Source organism: Equus przewalskii, chromosome 15 (genome assembly GCF_037783145.1).
Source record: "Equus przewalskii isolate Varuska chromosome 15, EquPr2, whole genome shotgun sequence".
Taxonomy (NCBI): Eukaryota; Metazoa; Chordata; class Mammalia; order Perissodactyla; family Equidae; genus Equus; species Equus przewalskii.
Window position 1 is genome coordinate 52,499,864 of NC_091845.1, and position 15,684 is coordinate 52,515,547.

The 15,684-nt window shown below is 42.5% G+C and overlaps 1 protein-coding gene across 6 annotated transcripts in view; it reads left to right on the forward strand.

Moving 5' to 3' along the window:
- Positions 1-272: 272 nt before the first annotated feature.
- Positions 273-15,684, forward strand: part of UBP1 (upstream binding protein 1) — a 53,189-nt gene continuing 37,777 nt past the window's right edge. For 4 of the 6 annotated variants that reach the window (XR_011527066.1, XR_011527068.1, XR_011527067.1 and 1 more), the window contains exon 1: positions 719-1,114. Coding sequence is in view for 3 of the 6 variants with exons in the window: in XM_008543063.2 (XP_008541285.1) it covers positions 1,002-1,114 (113 nt within the window). In the remaining 3 variants the exon portion in view is untranslated. Of the gene's footprint in view, positions 523-718; positions 1,115-15,684 lie in introns of those variants that run through there. The other 2 variants (XM_070575871.1, XM_070575873.1) reach the window with 2 other exon arrangements.

The following is a 15,684-nucleotide window of genomic DNA, read 5'->3' on the forward strand; positions in this document are numbered from 1 at the left end:
AGGGGAGCAAGGCAGCTCCGGAAGTGGCGTTTCGGGCTGCTTCCTCTAGTGCAGTCCAATGAGCTCTTTCTTTTGGTAGCAAACTCAGTTCTCGAGTCCGCCCAAGAGGAAGAACGTTTTGATTGGTTGTTTAGCCCGGGGCACAGAGATTCACGGGAGCCTCGACCAAACGCTTGCCGCTATTGTCCAGTTCGCCTGTCAATCAGCTGACCTCTCTGCATGGGCGGAACTGGCTGTCCTTTTGGCACCGCCTCTTCCTGGGTTGGAGCGTAGGGAGGCTGCAAGGCCGCAGGGGCTGGGAACCTGCCGCTTGGGCGGGGCCGGTATCACGGCCGGGACAGTTCCTCGGCCGCGAAGCGCCGGCAGTGTCCCGAAGCGCGTGGCCGGGCGGGGCTGGCCTGGGCGAGGGGCGAACGCGGGGGCGGGGCCGGGGCGGGGCCGGAGGAGGCGGAAGCCGCGCGCGAGCTGGAGCCGGAGCCGTATCGAAGCCAGCGTCCGGGCCGGCGGGACGGCGTCGGCGGGGTTGGCCGGGGCGGCGGGGCGCTAGAGCCTGGGCGGGCGGGCCGAGGGCCGGGGGTCGGGGGACGGGCGGGCTCGCTCCCGCGCGGGCATCGGAGCGGGCTGAGCTCCCGCCCCCGCGCAGTGCCGGGGAGGATGCGGCCCGGGGCCCCGGGGTGGGGCGGGCGGCGGCGGCTGCAGCGCTAGCGGCGCAGGGGGTGGGCGGCGGCGGTATGAGGCGCGGGGCCGGCGCCCGCGGGAGGGAGGCGCTGCCGGCGGCCCGGCCGCTCCCGCTGCAGCTGCTCGCCGGGCTCGTCCTGCCCTGCCCGTCGGGCCCCGGCCGCTCTCGTCACGGCCGCCGCCCGGGTCGCCGCTGGTGACCACTCGCCGCGCCGCCGGAGGCTTCACCCGCGCCCTCCCCCAGGACGCGCCCGCGGAGCTCCGGCCCCTTCGCCCCGCTCGCGGAGACCGCGCTGCGCGCCGGGCGGCGGCGAGGCCGGAAGATGGCCTGGGTGCTCAAGATGGACGAGGTGATCGAGTCCGGACTGGTGCACGACTTCGATGCCACCCTCTCGGGCATCGGGCAGGAGCTGGGCGCCGGCGCCTACAGCATGAGGTACCAGGCGCCCTGGGCCGGGCGGGCGGAAGCCTCAGTCTCCTTGGGAAAGGCCTGCTCGACCCTAGGCCTCTGCCCACCCCGGTAGCGGGCGTGGGAGGGCGGCCGCGCAAGCTGCGGCCGGGGACCACTCGTGAGGGCTTCATTTTTGCTGTAAAGCACGCCCCGCTATTAGGATGGCTTGGGCTGGTGGGGGAAGGAGCTTCCTTTCCTTGCAAGTGTTTTACAGGCCTTTTAGAGCTGGCACACACCGTCCGAAATGGCAGGGCTCACACTGGGAAAATACTCTCCAAGGTTTTAGTATCAGTTCCTACTCTGTTGTCCTACATTGTAGTCTTTCTTGTTTGCCAATTGTAATCACTTGATATTACAGTAGTAATTATATCATAAGGGAGAGTAGCCACGGGAGAAAAGCACATTGCCTTAGGTATATTTTTTTATTGTCGCAAAGTGAAATTTCTCATTTTGGGGACTTCCCTCGCAGGCTGTTTCCTGCCGAAGAAGGCTGAGAGATGCAGTGATTGCCCCACAAACCAGAGTTTGTTAAGTATCTGCTGTCTGGCCCAGCAGCCATTCATTTTGCTTAATTCTGAGAGGTTGACACAGCTCTGAGCTTAGTGTCTGCCCTTTCTCCTGAAGAATACTGTTTTTTAACTCCTGTCAGTTTGGCAGCTCTTTATTTTTATTTCTTAGCATCTTTGCTGAAATACAGTTTACATGGTAGAAGTTCACCCGATTAAAAGTGTAAAATTCGATGGTTTGGCAGCTTTTTGTTAATGCGAATTGAGGTTTTCCAAATATGTTCATTGAAGTAAGGCCTCCTGTCTTTGGAGTGCTGTCCAGTTTCCCCAGAGGTTTTTCATACATGTCACCCAAGCCCTGGGGAACCAAGGGAGCACACGTGTCCTGACGACGACGGAGGGCTGGCTCGGAGCCCGCCTGGAATGATAGGGGCTGCTCCCTGTAATTCGGCTTTTAAGTCTTCGAGGGAAACCCTGGGCCATAGCGAACTCTGGGGAAGGTGGAGATGTTTCTTAGGGTGTGGACATGCACGGAGGACAGACTTTGGTCCCCAGTCTCTCTGACTCGGAGTCTGTTGGTCCCCCTGAACTTGGCGCTGTTCTCTGCAGTTGTGCAACTTGCGGGCTCTGAATGAGGTGGCTTATTTTCTAGAACAACTCTCTCAATTGTTGAGGAAATTGAGCTATGTAAAGTCATAGGGTCGCCCCAGATGGGACTACTAGAGGCAGTGATTACCTAGGGAAGACCCTGGGCCTCAGGTGCAGTGAAGGCCTAAGCGGGCGGGTAGAGCAAAGTCACCTCTCTTTTTTCACTTGCTTCTCGCTTACGGTAAGATGCAAGTTTGCTGCTGAGAACCCTGCTTATTGAGGGTTATTTTGAGCTTTTACTTTTTTCTAGAGTTTTGTTTTAGTGAGTCAGCCAGCTAATTAACTTTTGTTCACGGTTTATTCCGTGAAAAGGAAATAAAATCTTCTTATTAAACCTTTCCCTCACCTTGTTCTTAAAGTAATGCCTGACATCCTTGTAATTCTGTGCCTTTTTCACCACTTTCCATGGGGTAACTTTTTCCACTGAATGTTTTTGGGTCCTGGTTATATGTTGTGTGTCATTTAATCTAAATGTTCAGGTATCTTCGAAGGCAAATACCGTTTTTAAGGAGCTTATTTAGTTTTTTCGTATTTCATTGTGTCCTCAAAAACTGAAGAGCCAGTGAGAGTACTTGCTTCGTGCAAATTCAAGCCCCCTTATTGGGAATTCAGACTTAGGAAATTCCCAAATTGAATTGATAAGGGAAAGGCAGGAGAAGGCAGAGGCTGTCGAGGGCCTCCTGCGATTGAATCTGCCGTTGGTGCACCTGGGCCCGAAGCTCCACCGGCTGGACCTCAGCTGCCCAGCATCTTTCTTTCTTGGGCAGTCAGTCTCTTTCTCTGGCATCCCATGGGAAGTAAGGCTGTTGATGCTTGTCTTTCTCTTTCATTTGTTCTTTCTTAAGTTTAAGAAGTAAACTTGAGGTGCTAAATTTGAAATTATTAGAAAAATGACTTCTTGAGAAAAACTTACTTTGTAAGCGGCTTTCCAGTTTTCTTTCAAAGTGAAGTATGCTTACTGTATTTGCTTTTTGGATGGCTTAAAACAAGAGGTCTTTTTAAAGATTTCTTTTAGGAAATGGTTTCCTCAGCTTTGGGGAAAGATAGCTTGAAAGGAAGAGGTGGTTTCTCTCAATAGTCTGACTTAATGTATTTGCATTAAACAGTGTAGGCTGATAGTACTGGGATATGTGGAGGCTAATTTCTGATATTATCTTTACTACTGTTTTTTTGCTCTGGTTTTTATTTTGTGTGTGTGATCCCGTGTTACTGTTGTTCCCACATTTGTATGTGAGGTATGAGCTGCTGCAGTCTATTTGAAATGAAGCATGTCCTAAATGTTTTCTAAAATCTTAGTTAAAATATCAGGATTCTAGCAATGGCCAAAGAGACCTTAGAAAACTAACAGACCGGTCCTCTTCTTCTAAGTGAGTAAACCAAAGCTCATAATTGTTAAAGTGATTGGCCCAAGCGGCCTGCCATGGTACCGTTCCAAATGCAGGCCGAGTTTCCCCTCGCTGAATGAAGGCCGAAACCCATTGTAACTTGAAATCTGGGTCATTCATGTTTTGTGAAGTAAAGAACAGACAACCAAATGACTTTAAAAAGTAAAACTCATTAAAACTCTCCTAAGAGGGTCTTTTGGGCCACCTGGTAATTTTCTTTCCATCTTACCATTCATATGTTATAATCTGTAGCAAGTTGATTTTCAGGATTTAAGGAGTAATGCAACTTCTTTAAATTATGCATAAAACTTTGCTATTAAATTACTACCTCACCAAGGGCATTGATCTGAGTCCTGTTAAACTTCACTATGGTATAAATCTGTTTTGAAGCAAAAGGTTTACTTTACATTTTCTGAAGTGGGAGGTACATCCATAGTTTACATGTCATTTGCTAAATCAAAACTGCTTTGAGGTGAAGACAAATTTCCTATATTGATTGAAAGGTTAAAATGTCAGTTTACAGATCCTCTGGGGTAATGGGAAAATTCCAACTATGATCAGTGTTAAGTTAGTAAAAGATTACTAAGGATATAGATTATTATGTAGCTATTAATAGCTGATTATTTCCTTTTGGTCTCAGGCTAAAACAGAATGTCCTTGAGTAGGTGACATGTCTTGGAAGTATGGAAAAATTTTAGGATCAGTGAAATTTTTAAAATTTATTATGGTGGTGCCTGAGATTGCTTCCAGAATTGGCAATAATTTCTATAAAACTTCTCATTTTAAAGTTTATCTCTGGATTTAATCTTGGCTGAAGTGCAGGAAAGAATTTAATAAATGGCTGATTAAAAAACATCGATTTCAGATTATAGTGTCCACATTGGTTTTTAAATTTATTCCTTAAAGCAGGGATTGGCAAGCCTTTTCTCTAAAAGGCCAAATAGCAAACATTTAAGGCTGCAAGCCAGAGGGTCTCTGTCAGTTTTTTTTTTTTTTACAACCCTTTAAAAAATGTAAAAACCATTCTTAGATCATGATTGTACAAAAACAGGCCGCTGGATTGGGCCCTGGGCTGTAGCTTGCTGATCCCTGCTCTGAAGGATCGAGTCTAATAATAACTTTGATCGCCTTGGAAAAAGATTTGCTGAGTGTTGAAATCTTAGAGGCAAGAAGTAATTTTTATGTAGACTAGGAACTCTCTCAGTTAATTTACGTTCTATTCATTGTCCACAGATTTTATTGTGTTCAGTTTTTAAAATGAGGGTGTCCCCCCTCCCCACTAAAGGTAAGACTCAGTACAGTTTATATCCTTTAGTCAGGGCTGTGTGAAGCTTAGTAGTTTATTGATAAGGTCTCATGAACTTGCTGTGTCTCATTGCAGTGACAGGACACAAACATTGGCTCTTGGTGGAAATACCATCTGATGTCTCATCTTTTTTCGCTTTAGGCTCTGTGACTGAATTTAAGAGAAGCTCCGTAGTGCTTGCTTGGCTTGCTCTGGGACACCTAATAGATGGATGTCCAGCTGTTCTGCTGTGAACCTTAGGAGTAGGCTTTTTTTCTTTTCTTTAACTTCCTGCGTTTTTTGGAGATTGTTAAATTGTCTTGATTTAACTATGACAAAATTAGTTTTTATTCATTTATATGTTGGTAGTTGAATTTTTAACTTTTAAAAAAACCTTCTCATTTTAAAATAATTTTAGGTTTACAGGTTACAAAGATAATATAGAGAGGTGGTATATTCCCTTTACCAGCTGCTTCTGCTTCCATAACCAGTGGACAGTTTTCAAAACTGCGTGGGTGCAGAATTGCTATCTAAAGTACAAAATTTTTTTGGATTTCACAGTTTTTCCTCTATTGTCCTTTTTCTAATCTAGGTTCCATCTAGGTTCTAATCTAGGTTCCATATTGCATTTAGTTTTTGGCTCGTTCAATGACAATTTTTTAGTCTTTCCTTCTCTTTTGTGACTTTGACACCTTTAATATGTAGTGATCAAAACTGTCGTTTTTAAACATATAAAGTTTTTTTGGAAGCAAAGATAGAATATACCTATGAATACTATTTAGCTTTTAAAGGATCTCTGTCATTTTAGCAGAATGATTTTGAGTAGACTAAGACTACTGTTTGTGTCGTTCATTTATGAATTACTTTGTCTCGATCTATCTGAATAGAATATGCTGTGTACTTTGTAGTCCCTTCATGATCAAGGAATTTAAAAATTTATTAACAATCACAAATCGTTATGTATTACCATAAATGTTTTCTATTAAAAAATTATTTTCCACAACAAAACACTCAGTGAGAAGAGTGGCATTATCTTCTCCTTGTTGCAATCTCTTTAATGTCTGTCTTAGAAAAACAGATGTATTGTCCTGTCTGCTATTGGAATACATTGTTTTGGTTGACATGTGAAGAAAATCCAGCCTCACGTAGGTATGTGGTTGGAAAAAGGAAGATTACTTTAATAACCCTTTCAGATAATTTTGGATGTTCTTCTTTGATACTATACCAGCACTTGACAAGTGGTAGTTTCTTAAAGTTGCAATGTGGAATCTGAAACTATATCAATATACTTTTTGTACTGTTACATTAGAATCAATTGGCCTGTTTTGTACTTTGATCTCTTACCCTGCTTGATTTTGAAATATTCATGTGTTGGCCATTTGGAAAATAATGATTTTTCTGAGTTATGTAGATCTAAATATTGGTTGACACTTTTTATTAGGCAATATCAAAAAATTCTTATTCCTTAATATCACCACCAGTCCATCAGAGAAAGCATATGGTGGAGGGTTCAGATTTTATTGTTGACAACAAATACCATCGCAGGTGGTTTCCTTGAAATGATAGGCTCACTTTATTCATTTTTTGAGGAAATTTCTGTCAAATATGCAGGTCTGAATAATCATAGTTGTCAGGTTTTCTTTCAGGTAAAAATGATATTCTGTGAGAGAAACTGCTAAATCAGCTCACAGATCACACCGACGTATAAAACTTTTCCTTGAGACAACCATTGCACTTAGGTGTGTGACAGAAATACATTATACCTACCCAAGGACCAATATTTAATAAAATTAATAATTTTTATTCAGTGACTACTAGTACAGTTTGGTGCCACTGCCTTGATTCATGCCAAAGCACCGGCAGTCTTAACCACCATTGGTTTTTTGTGTTTTTTTAAGATTTTATTTTTCCTTTTTCTCCCCAAAGCTCCCCTGTACATAGATGTATATTTTTAGTTGTGGGTCTTCCTAGTTCTGGCATGTGGGATGCCACCTCAGCATGGCCTGATGAGCGATGCCATGTCGGCGCCCAGGATTCGAACCGGTGAAAGCCTGGGCCGCTGAAGCGGAGTGCAAGAACTTAACCACTTGGCCATGGGGCTGGCCCCTAACCACCGTTGGTTTTGTGCCGTGAGTGTAAATGTCAAAAAGGTGAAAAAGGCAAATAATGTTTTAGTGTTATTCTGAAAAAGGTATGACCTCCTGAACCCCCTGAAAGAGCCTCAGGTTCCCCAGGATTCCTCGGACCACATGTTGAGAACCTCTGGTCTAATGTGTGCCTAGAGTTTAAATACTTAAAACATTTTCTTCTAAAGTGGAAACAAACCCATTATTAAATAAGAGCTTAGAGAAGTTAAGTAGCCTGCCACAGTGTCACTCAACAAATGGCAGAGCTGGGATGTCACCTCCACTTCTTTCTACCACACCCTTTGGCTGCCTACCAAGTAATAATGGAGAAGTCTTCTCAAGGTGGTAGAATATGATCTTTGTGGATAGGAGGAAAATCAGTCAGGAATGCTATATATATATTTTCTTGTTGTGTCTTGCTTTCTTTTTTCTTTAGGACCTTGCTGAATTTACTAGCTCTAATAACTGGTAGGATCTCAGATTTCCTAGTTAATGTCTTTAAATAGCGATAGATTTGTTTCTTCCTGTGTAATCTTTGCATCTCATTTTCTTGCCTTAGCTTGCTGGCTAGGGCTTCACCGCAGTGTTGTTTAGAAGCTCTAAGAACTTGAATCTTTAATCTTCTTACCGATTTTAAAGAATGCTTCCAAAGTTTCATAAATAGGTCATTCTCTGTTCCGAGATGAGGTTGGTCCTCAATTTTCTTTGACTTGTACTCCTGTCTTTTTTTTTTTTTTTTTTTTTTAAACATTAAGGCTATGTCAGTTTCAGGGGAGTTGGATTGCTTTCTCTTTTTATGGGCTGCAAATTTTTATATAAGATGGAACTTAATTGTTTCTTCAAGGTTTTGTAAAAGTCATCTGGAATATAACCTGGATTTGGTGGTTTTAATTTTTTTTTTTTGGCATGAGTAGGTGTTCTGCACATATAATTTACTTAATGGACATAGGAATATTTACAATTTATCTTAGTCAGTTGTGGTGATTTTTATTTTCATAGAAAATTGTCTGCTTTAAGTTTTCATTTTTTTTTAAAGCTCTCTACAGTACTTCTGTATCTTCAGGATTTTGCAAGAAACCAAATTTTGATTTTGTTTTTCCTCTCTGTTGGGTTTTCTGTTTTATTTTTGTGGTTTTCTTCTTCCTCATGTTCTTGCTTACTCTTATTTTTCAACTTCTTGAGTTGGTTTCTTTCTCCTTAGTTTTTGGTGTCTGTTTTCTTTCTTTCTTTCTTTCTTTTCTGATGAGGAAGATTTGCTCTAAGTTAACATCTGTTGGCAGTCTTCCTCTTTTTTTTGCTTGAGGAAGATTAGCCCTGAGTTAACATCTGTGCCAGTCTTCCTCTATTTTATATGTGGGATTCCTCTACAGCGTGGCCTGACGAGCAATGTAGATCCGCCTCTAGGATCCAAATGCATGAACCCTGGCTGTTGAAGCAGAGTGTGCTGGACTTAACTACTGTACCATGAGCCAGCCCCTGGTGTTTGTTTTCTAAGAGATGCATTTAAGGCTATTTATTTATTTATTTTTGCTGAGGAAGATTTGCTGTGAGCTAACATCTGTGTCAGTCTTCTTCTCTTTTGTATGTGGGTCACCTCCACAGCATGGCTGCCAACAAGTGGTGTAGGTCTGCAGCTGGGAAGCAAACCCGGGCCACCTAAGCAGAGTGGGCAGAACTTAACCATTAGGCAACAAGGCCGACCCCCAAGGCTGTTTATTTAACTGTAAGTTTCTCTCCCAAGTTTTGAAGGCAGCACCTTTGTTTTTATTCAGTTCTGTTGTTTTCTTATTTTCTTTATTATTGCAGTTTTTTTGCATATTCTAGATGCTAGCCTTTAAATATATGGATAGGTCACAAAAAGTTTCTGCTCCATGTCTTGTCTTTCCATTCTCTTTATGATGGCTTTTGAATAGAAGTTCTTGATTTTGATATGGTCAAATTGACCAATCTTTTCCTTTGGTCTTTCCTTACTCTGAGGGTCTACAGATATTTTACAGTCTTTTTAAAAGATTTGTTACTTTATATATTACACCTAAGTTTACAATCCATCTGGAGTTGATCTTTTTTTCTTCTGTTTTTGGTATGGTATGATGTAGGGGCCCTCTTGCAGTTTTTCCTGTATAAATATCAAGTTTACCTTAGTATCATTTACTGAAGACTGTTTCTCTCCTCTTTATAATGCCATTCTGTTCTAAATCAAGTGCCTATAGATGTGGTGGTCTGTTTTCAGATTCTGTATGCTGTCCTTGTTTTCCTGGGGAATACCCAACTAGATCATGGTTTGTCATTATAGTCTTGGATTTGATTTGATAAGATGTAGCTTAGGATTTTTATTTGCATATTTATGGCTGAAATGAGCTTTTCATTTTCTTTTCTAGTTCTGTTTGTACCTAGTTTTGACTTCGAAGTTATATTACTCTCATAAGATGAGTTAGGAAGTATTGCCGCTGTTTCTGTTCTGTTGAAGACTTTGTGTAAGGGCTACCATTTAAATTTTGGTTAGAACTCGCCTGTGAAACCATTCTAGGCCTGGAGCTTTCTTTGGGGGAAGTATTTTAACTACAGTATCAGTCTCTGTAGGATTATTTTTTAAAGCTTTTTACGTCTTGAAGAAAGTTTTGATATTACTTTTCTAGGAAATTGTTCATCTTATCCATATTTTCAAATGTAAGGGCATAAAGTTAGTGACATTCTCATCTTTTGAGTTTTTGTGCCGTTAGTTTTATCACTTTCTTTATTCCTCCTTATTTGTGCCTTTTCTGTTTTGATCGCTCTCCTAGACATGTATCTCATTTTTTAGAGCATATTGGCATGGTCCTTTTGTGCCCTGAATACTTGTTTGTATGAAGGGCTGTGAGAAGTTCCACATTTTCAGGACACTCCTTTTCTCAAGCACTCTGGTCAGCTAAGGCTCTGCGCCTCCTCCGTTCTGTAGCCATCTCCCCTTTCTTACCAATTCCTTCCACTTTGCCCTCTGGAATTCTCAGTGTGTCATCAGAAAATTGCCTAAATGGTCAACGTTATGGATTGAATTGTGTCCCCCTGAAAAGATATGTTCAAGTCCTAACCCCTGATACTTCAGAATGTGGCCTTATTTTGGAAATAAGGTCTTTAGAGGTAATGAAGTTAGAATTAGGTCATCAGGGTGGGCACTCATCTCATTGGTGTCCTTATAGAAAGGAGAAGTTTGGACACAGGGACAGGCATGCACTGAAGGAAGTCTGTGTGAAGACAGACAGGGAGAAGGTGGCCATGTGACTAGAGTAATACACCTGCAAGCCAAGGCACACCAAGGGTTGCCGCCAAACACCAGGAGCTGGGAGCGAGGCCTGGGACAGCTCCTTCCCTCACAGCCCTCAGAGGAACCGACCCTGCCGACACCTGTATTTCAGACTGCTGGCCTCCTGAACTGGGAGGCGGTGAATTTCTGTTGTCTTAAGATTCCCGTCTTTAGCACTTTGTTACGACAGCCCTGGGAGACTAATATAGCCAGCTTTGTCTCGTAATGGTATCTTTACCTTCTTATTCTTTGGAAAGCTGGCTGTCCCGAGTACACTCTTGCCCTGAAGCCCTCTCAGGTGCTGGGGTTTGTTGCCACAGTCCTGCCAGTGCACTGGAAGGTTGAGGGATCCTCCTTACTTCTCATGCCGCTTTCAAGCTGTTCTCCTTTCTCTTTCCCTGCAGACCTGCACCTCTTCCTTCCCATACCCACCTTCATCTGATTGCCTTACTTGGTACTTCACTGAGAAACTTGAACTGCCACATCCTGTGCTGGCTTAGACGTTTTCCTTGATATATTTCTGTGGATTTTTTAAAATTTGAATTTCTTTGGTTATCTGGGCTTTTTTTGTTGTTTGCTGAGGAAGATTTGCCCTGAGCTAACATCTGTGCCAATCTTGCTCTATTTTTTAGTATATGGGCTGCCAGCACAGCATGGCTACTAACAGAGCAGTATAGGTTGGCACCCGGAAACTGCACCTGGGCTGCCAAAGCAGAACACTCTGAACTTAACCATTAGGCCACTGGGGCTGGCCCAATTTAGGCTTCTTGAATCAGTAAATTGGTGTATTTCATCAGTTCTGGAATTTGCTTAGCTTTTATCTCGAATATTACCTCTGCCCCATTCTTTCCTCTTCTGGGACTTCAATTCAATGTAAATCTCAGTTTGTCCTTTCTTTCTTTGTTTTTTTTTTTTTTTGGAGGAAAATTAGCCCTGAGCTAACTACTGCCAATCCACCTCTTTCTGCTGAGGGAGACTGGCCCTAAGCTAACATCCGTGCCCATCTTCCTCTGCTTTATACGTGGGATGCCCACCACAGGATGGCTTTTGCCAAGCAGTGCCATATCTGCACCCGGGATCCGAACTGGTGAACCCCAGGCCTCCGAGAAACGGAACGTGAGAACTTAACCGCTGTGCCACCGGGCCGGCCCCTGTCCTTTCTTTTCTTAACGTCTCTTCTGTGTTTTCCATGATTTCGCTCTTTGTGCTTCCTTCTTGCTAACTTCTTGTATCTATATTCCAGTTTCCTTGTATACTCTACATTTCTGTCTGAGCTGCTGTTAAACCTGAGTTTTTGTTTGTTTGTTTGGTTGGTTTTTTTGAGGAAGATTAGCTTGAGCTAACATCTGTGGCCAATCCTCTTCTTTTTGCTGAGGAAGACTGGCCCTGAGCTAACATCCATGCACATCTTCCTCTACTTTATACGTGGGACACCTGCCATAGCATGGCTTGCCAGGCAGTGCCATGTCCGCACCCAGGATCTGAACCGGCGAACCCTGGGCCACCGAAGCAGAACGTGTGCACTTAACTGCTGCGCCACCGGGCCGACCCCAGACCTGAGTTTTTAATTTTAGTAATTTTATTTTCCAGTTCTAGAAGTGCTGTTTGTTCCTTTCCAGTTCTGCATCCCTTAAAAATTCCTGTTCCTTGTACATCTTTTCAGGCTTGTCTTTTATTTCTCTTTTACATAATAAGCATAATTTTACAGTATGGGTCCAATAATTCAAGCATCTGAAGTTTTGGGGAATATCTGTGTCCAATCAGGAAAACAGAAAACATTTAGATGTTTCAAGCAGAGGAAGATTTAGTGAAGTATTTGATTGGAAAAGTGCTAGAAGGGTCTGGGGTGGAGGGCATGTTACCTGGTTGCTCCTGGGCTAGCCGCTGGAGGCATGGCTGCTGCCACCTGAAATTTCCTGCAGCTGCAGGCTGTGTTTGCCTGCCTCTGCCCTTTCCCATTCCCTGTTAATTTCCCACCAGTGCTTCCCTTTGGAGCAAATAACAAGACTGCAACTGGCCAGGAGCCTTGTAAATGTAGTTTTCAGGCTCTAACCCTCTGCAACAAAGGCAGAGAAGAGCTGAATACCAACAGACGGAACCTGGAACAGATGGCATACATCTGTTGTTTTTGCTGTTGGTTCTTGCTCCTAGAGTCTTGTTTGTCTGTGTGCCTGCTTATTTTTGGGTACTGACACTTCAAAATTATTTGGAATAAATTGAAGCCTTGAGGCTTTTCATTTGCTTGTCAGATACCTTGGAGTCCTGTCTGAGATATGGGATTACAAACACAATTGAATACTAGGACTCTCTTAGAGTTCAACCTAGTAGAAATGAGGATCTTAAATTGTCTGGAGGGCTGGCCCGGTGGCATAGCTGTTAAGTGTGCATGTTTCACTTCAGTGGCCTGGGGTTTGCTGGTTCGGATCCCGGGTGCGGACATGGCACCGCTTGGCAAGCCATGCTGTGGTAGGCATCCCACATATAAAGTAGAGGAAGATGGGCACGGATGTTAGCTCAGAGCCAGTCTTCCTCAGCAAAAAAGAGGAGGATTGGTGGCAGATGTTAGCTCAGGGCTAATCTTCCTCAAAAAAAAAAAATTGGAGACTTAGTTTTTCACTTTAGTAACAATTGATTGGTTATTAATGCTGCAATTGTTTCCTTGAGTCAGCGGATACGTAAGCTCCGTCTTTGTGTTACATGCTGGAGTCAGTCAGTGAAGAGAAACAAATTTCGGGGATGGTTATATACTTATGGGGAATACAAACTTATGTCATGTATACTGTTGGAAAGTGATAAGTTTTATGGATAAATAGAGCAGCAAAGGGAAATTGGGAATGTGGATAAGAGGACTGCACTGTCAGATTGTCAGTGAGAAGGTGACATTTGAATGAAATGAGCCAGAAGGACATCAGCTGAAGAGTAGAGCCAGTGCAAAGGCTCTGAAAAGGTTGGGGAAGGAGGCTGGGGGGAAGAGGAGCAGATTGAGTAGGGCCTTGTAGGACCTTGTAAGGATGCTGGTTGAAAGTGAGCTGATGGAGAATTCAAAGGAATGAAATGATCTGACTGCTGTTTGAAGAGCATCACTCTGGCTTGAGTGGAATGCATTTTCCTTCTAATTAAGTAAAAAAATTAATTGAGTTTTCAAGAGCAAATGATGTTTACATGATTGTATGTTAAGTTCACTCAAGAATCATTTAGCACCTACCATGAGCGTAGTATTTCCTGTGTGGATCATCTAGGCTATAAGTGAGTGAATAAAATGGTGGTCACCTTCTAGGATCTGAAGCAAATAAAATTTTATTTGCTACATGTGACAGTTTATTTATAAATGGTCATTCTTATGCAGTCTTATTTCTTATTTTGATGACCTGTATTTAATGATCAACTCAAGGAGTTAGCATTGAGATCTTAAAATTATTCTCCATGTCACTTATAAGTATAATGCTCGTGAGTCATGGCTCTCATCTCATTTTTGTTTTCTTTCTAACTAAGAGACCTTTAAATGGTTACGTATATATGATGTAAGACTATATATATGTTCATCTGCTTTGGAGCCATTTTGACTGTTACGGTTGTTTTTCATAAAGACAGCTACTTTGAGTCTTAAAGTACCATTTTTAAATCTCCTGAAAAGTTTTTATATCTGCCCCAACGGTTTTATATCTGTTCCACCTAGATGGGACAGAATTCCTAGGTCACAGTGTTAAGAACTCTAGCAGAGAGTTGGGGACCATCACTGAGTATGTGTTCCTCAGTTATACTTTTGTACTGCGGAGTGTTTTGACAGTTCCTAGATATAAATAAAAGAGAAGGAGAATTAGTGGGTAATTTAGTCTCTGAATAATCAGTCACTCTAGTGCTTTAATAGAAATGTAGGCGGGGAGGAGGGAGTGCAGAGTTTCCCTCCCATTTCATTTATTTCCACATTTTGTTTTTAAATTGAATTTAATTAAAATGGGCCAGCCACATACCTGACTTAGGCAACAGCTTGTCAGAAGGAAAAAAAGGGAAAATAAGAAATTCAGATAAGCCTTTGCTGTTGGTATTGATGTAGTAGTTATTTGTTTGGATATTTTATTATTTTACTTTTTATTGAAGAATGAACATACAAAAGTTATCAAGATATAAATGTACAGCTCAGCGAGTCATTTCAAAAACAAATATCCACCTTTTATACATTAATGGTGGGAATGTAAAATGGTGCACCCACTTTGGAAAAGAGTTTGGCAGTTCCTCAAAAAGTTAAATAGTTACATATGACCCAGTAATTCTACTCCTAGATATACACCCAAAGGAGTTAAAAACATGTGTACACAAAAACATATGCAAGTGTTCATAGTGGCATTATTGATAATAGCCAAAAAATGGAGACTATCCAGATATCCCATTATCTGATGACTGGATAAACAGAATGTGGTATATCCATACAGTGGAATACCATTCAGCAATAAGAAGGAATGAAGTATGGATACATGCTACAAGACGGGTGGACCTTGAAAACATACTGAGTAAAAGAAGCCAGTCTCAAAAGGCCATATCATTCTATTTGAAGTAAATGTCCAGGGCCAGCCCCGGTGGCCTAGTGGTTAAGTTTGGTGTGCTCTGCTTTGGTGGCCCAGGTTCAGTTCCCAGGCGCACACCTACACCACTTTTGTCTGTCAGTGGCCATGCAGTGGCGGTGGCTCACATACAAAAAGAGGAAGATTGGCAGTGGATGTTAGCTCAGGGCAAATCTTCCTTTAAAAAAAAAGAAATGTCTGGAATAGGCAAATCCGTAGATCAGTGGTTGCCAGGACTGGAGATAGAGTGGAGGGATAAGGAATGACTGCTAATTGGTACGAGATTTCTTTTTGAGGTGATGAAAACATTCTGGAATTAGTGGTGTTGATTGCACGGTTCTGTGAATATACTAAAAATCACTGAATTATGTACTTTAAAAGGGTGAATTTTATGGTATGTAAATTATGTCTCAGCTCAGTTAAAAAAAAAGCACACATCCATGTGTATTTAACCACCCAGGTTAATAGAGAATGTAGACAATGCCCTAGAAGACTCCCCCTCCATCTTCCTCCTAATCAATGCCCCTAGTTATTCTTGGGGGAAAAGATAGCAGCTGTTTCTGCTGTTGCTGTTTGCCTCTCAGAAGGAGCCATTGTTTTAGACTAAGCATCAGGCTTTATGCTCTCAGCACGTGCCAGGCCTAGTAGGGAACTTTTTGTAAAGTACCATTTTAATCAAATGCTTCTTTGTGATTTCATGGGGCCAATGTGACCTACCTTTTGAAATAGGTAGCTACGCACTGTTGTTCTTTTTTTACGGAAATAA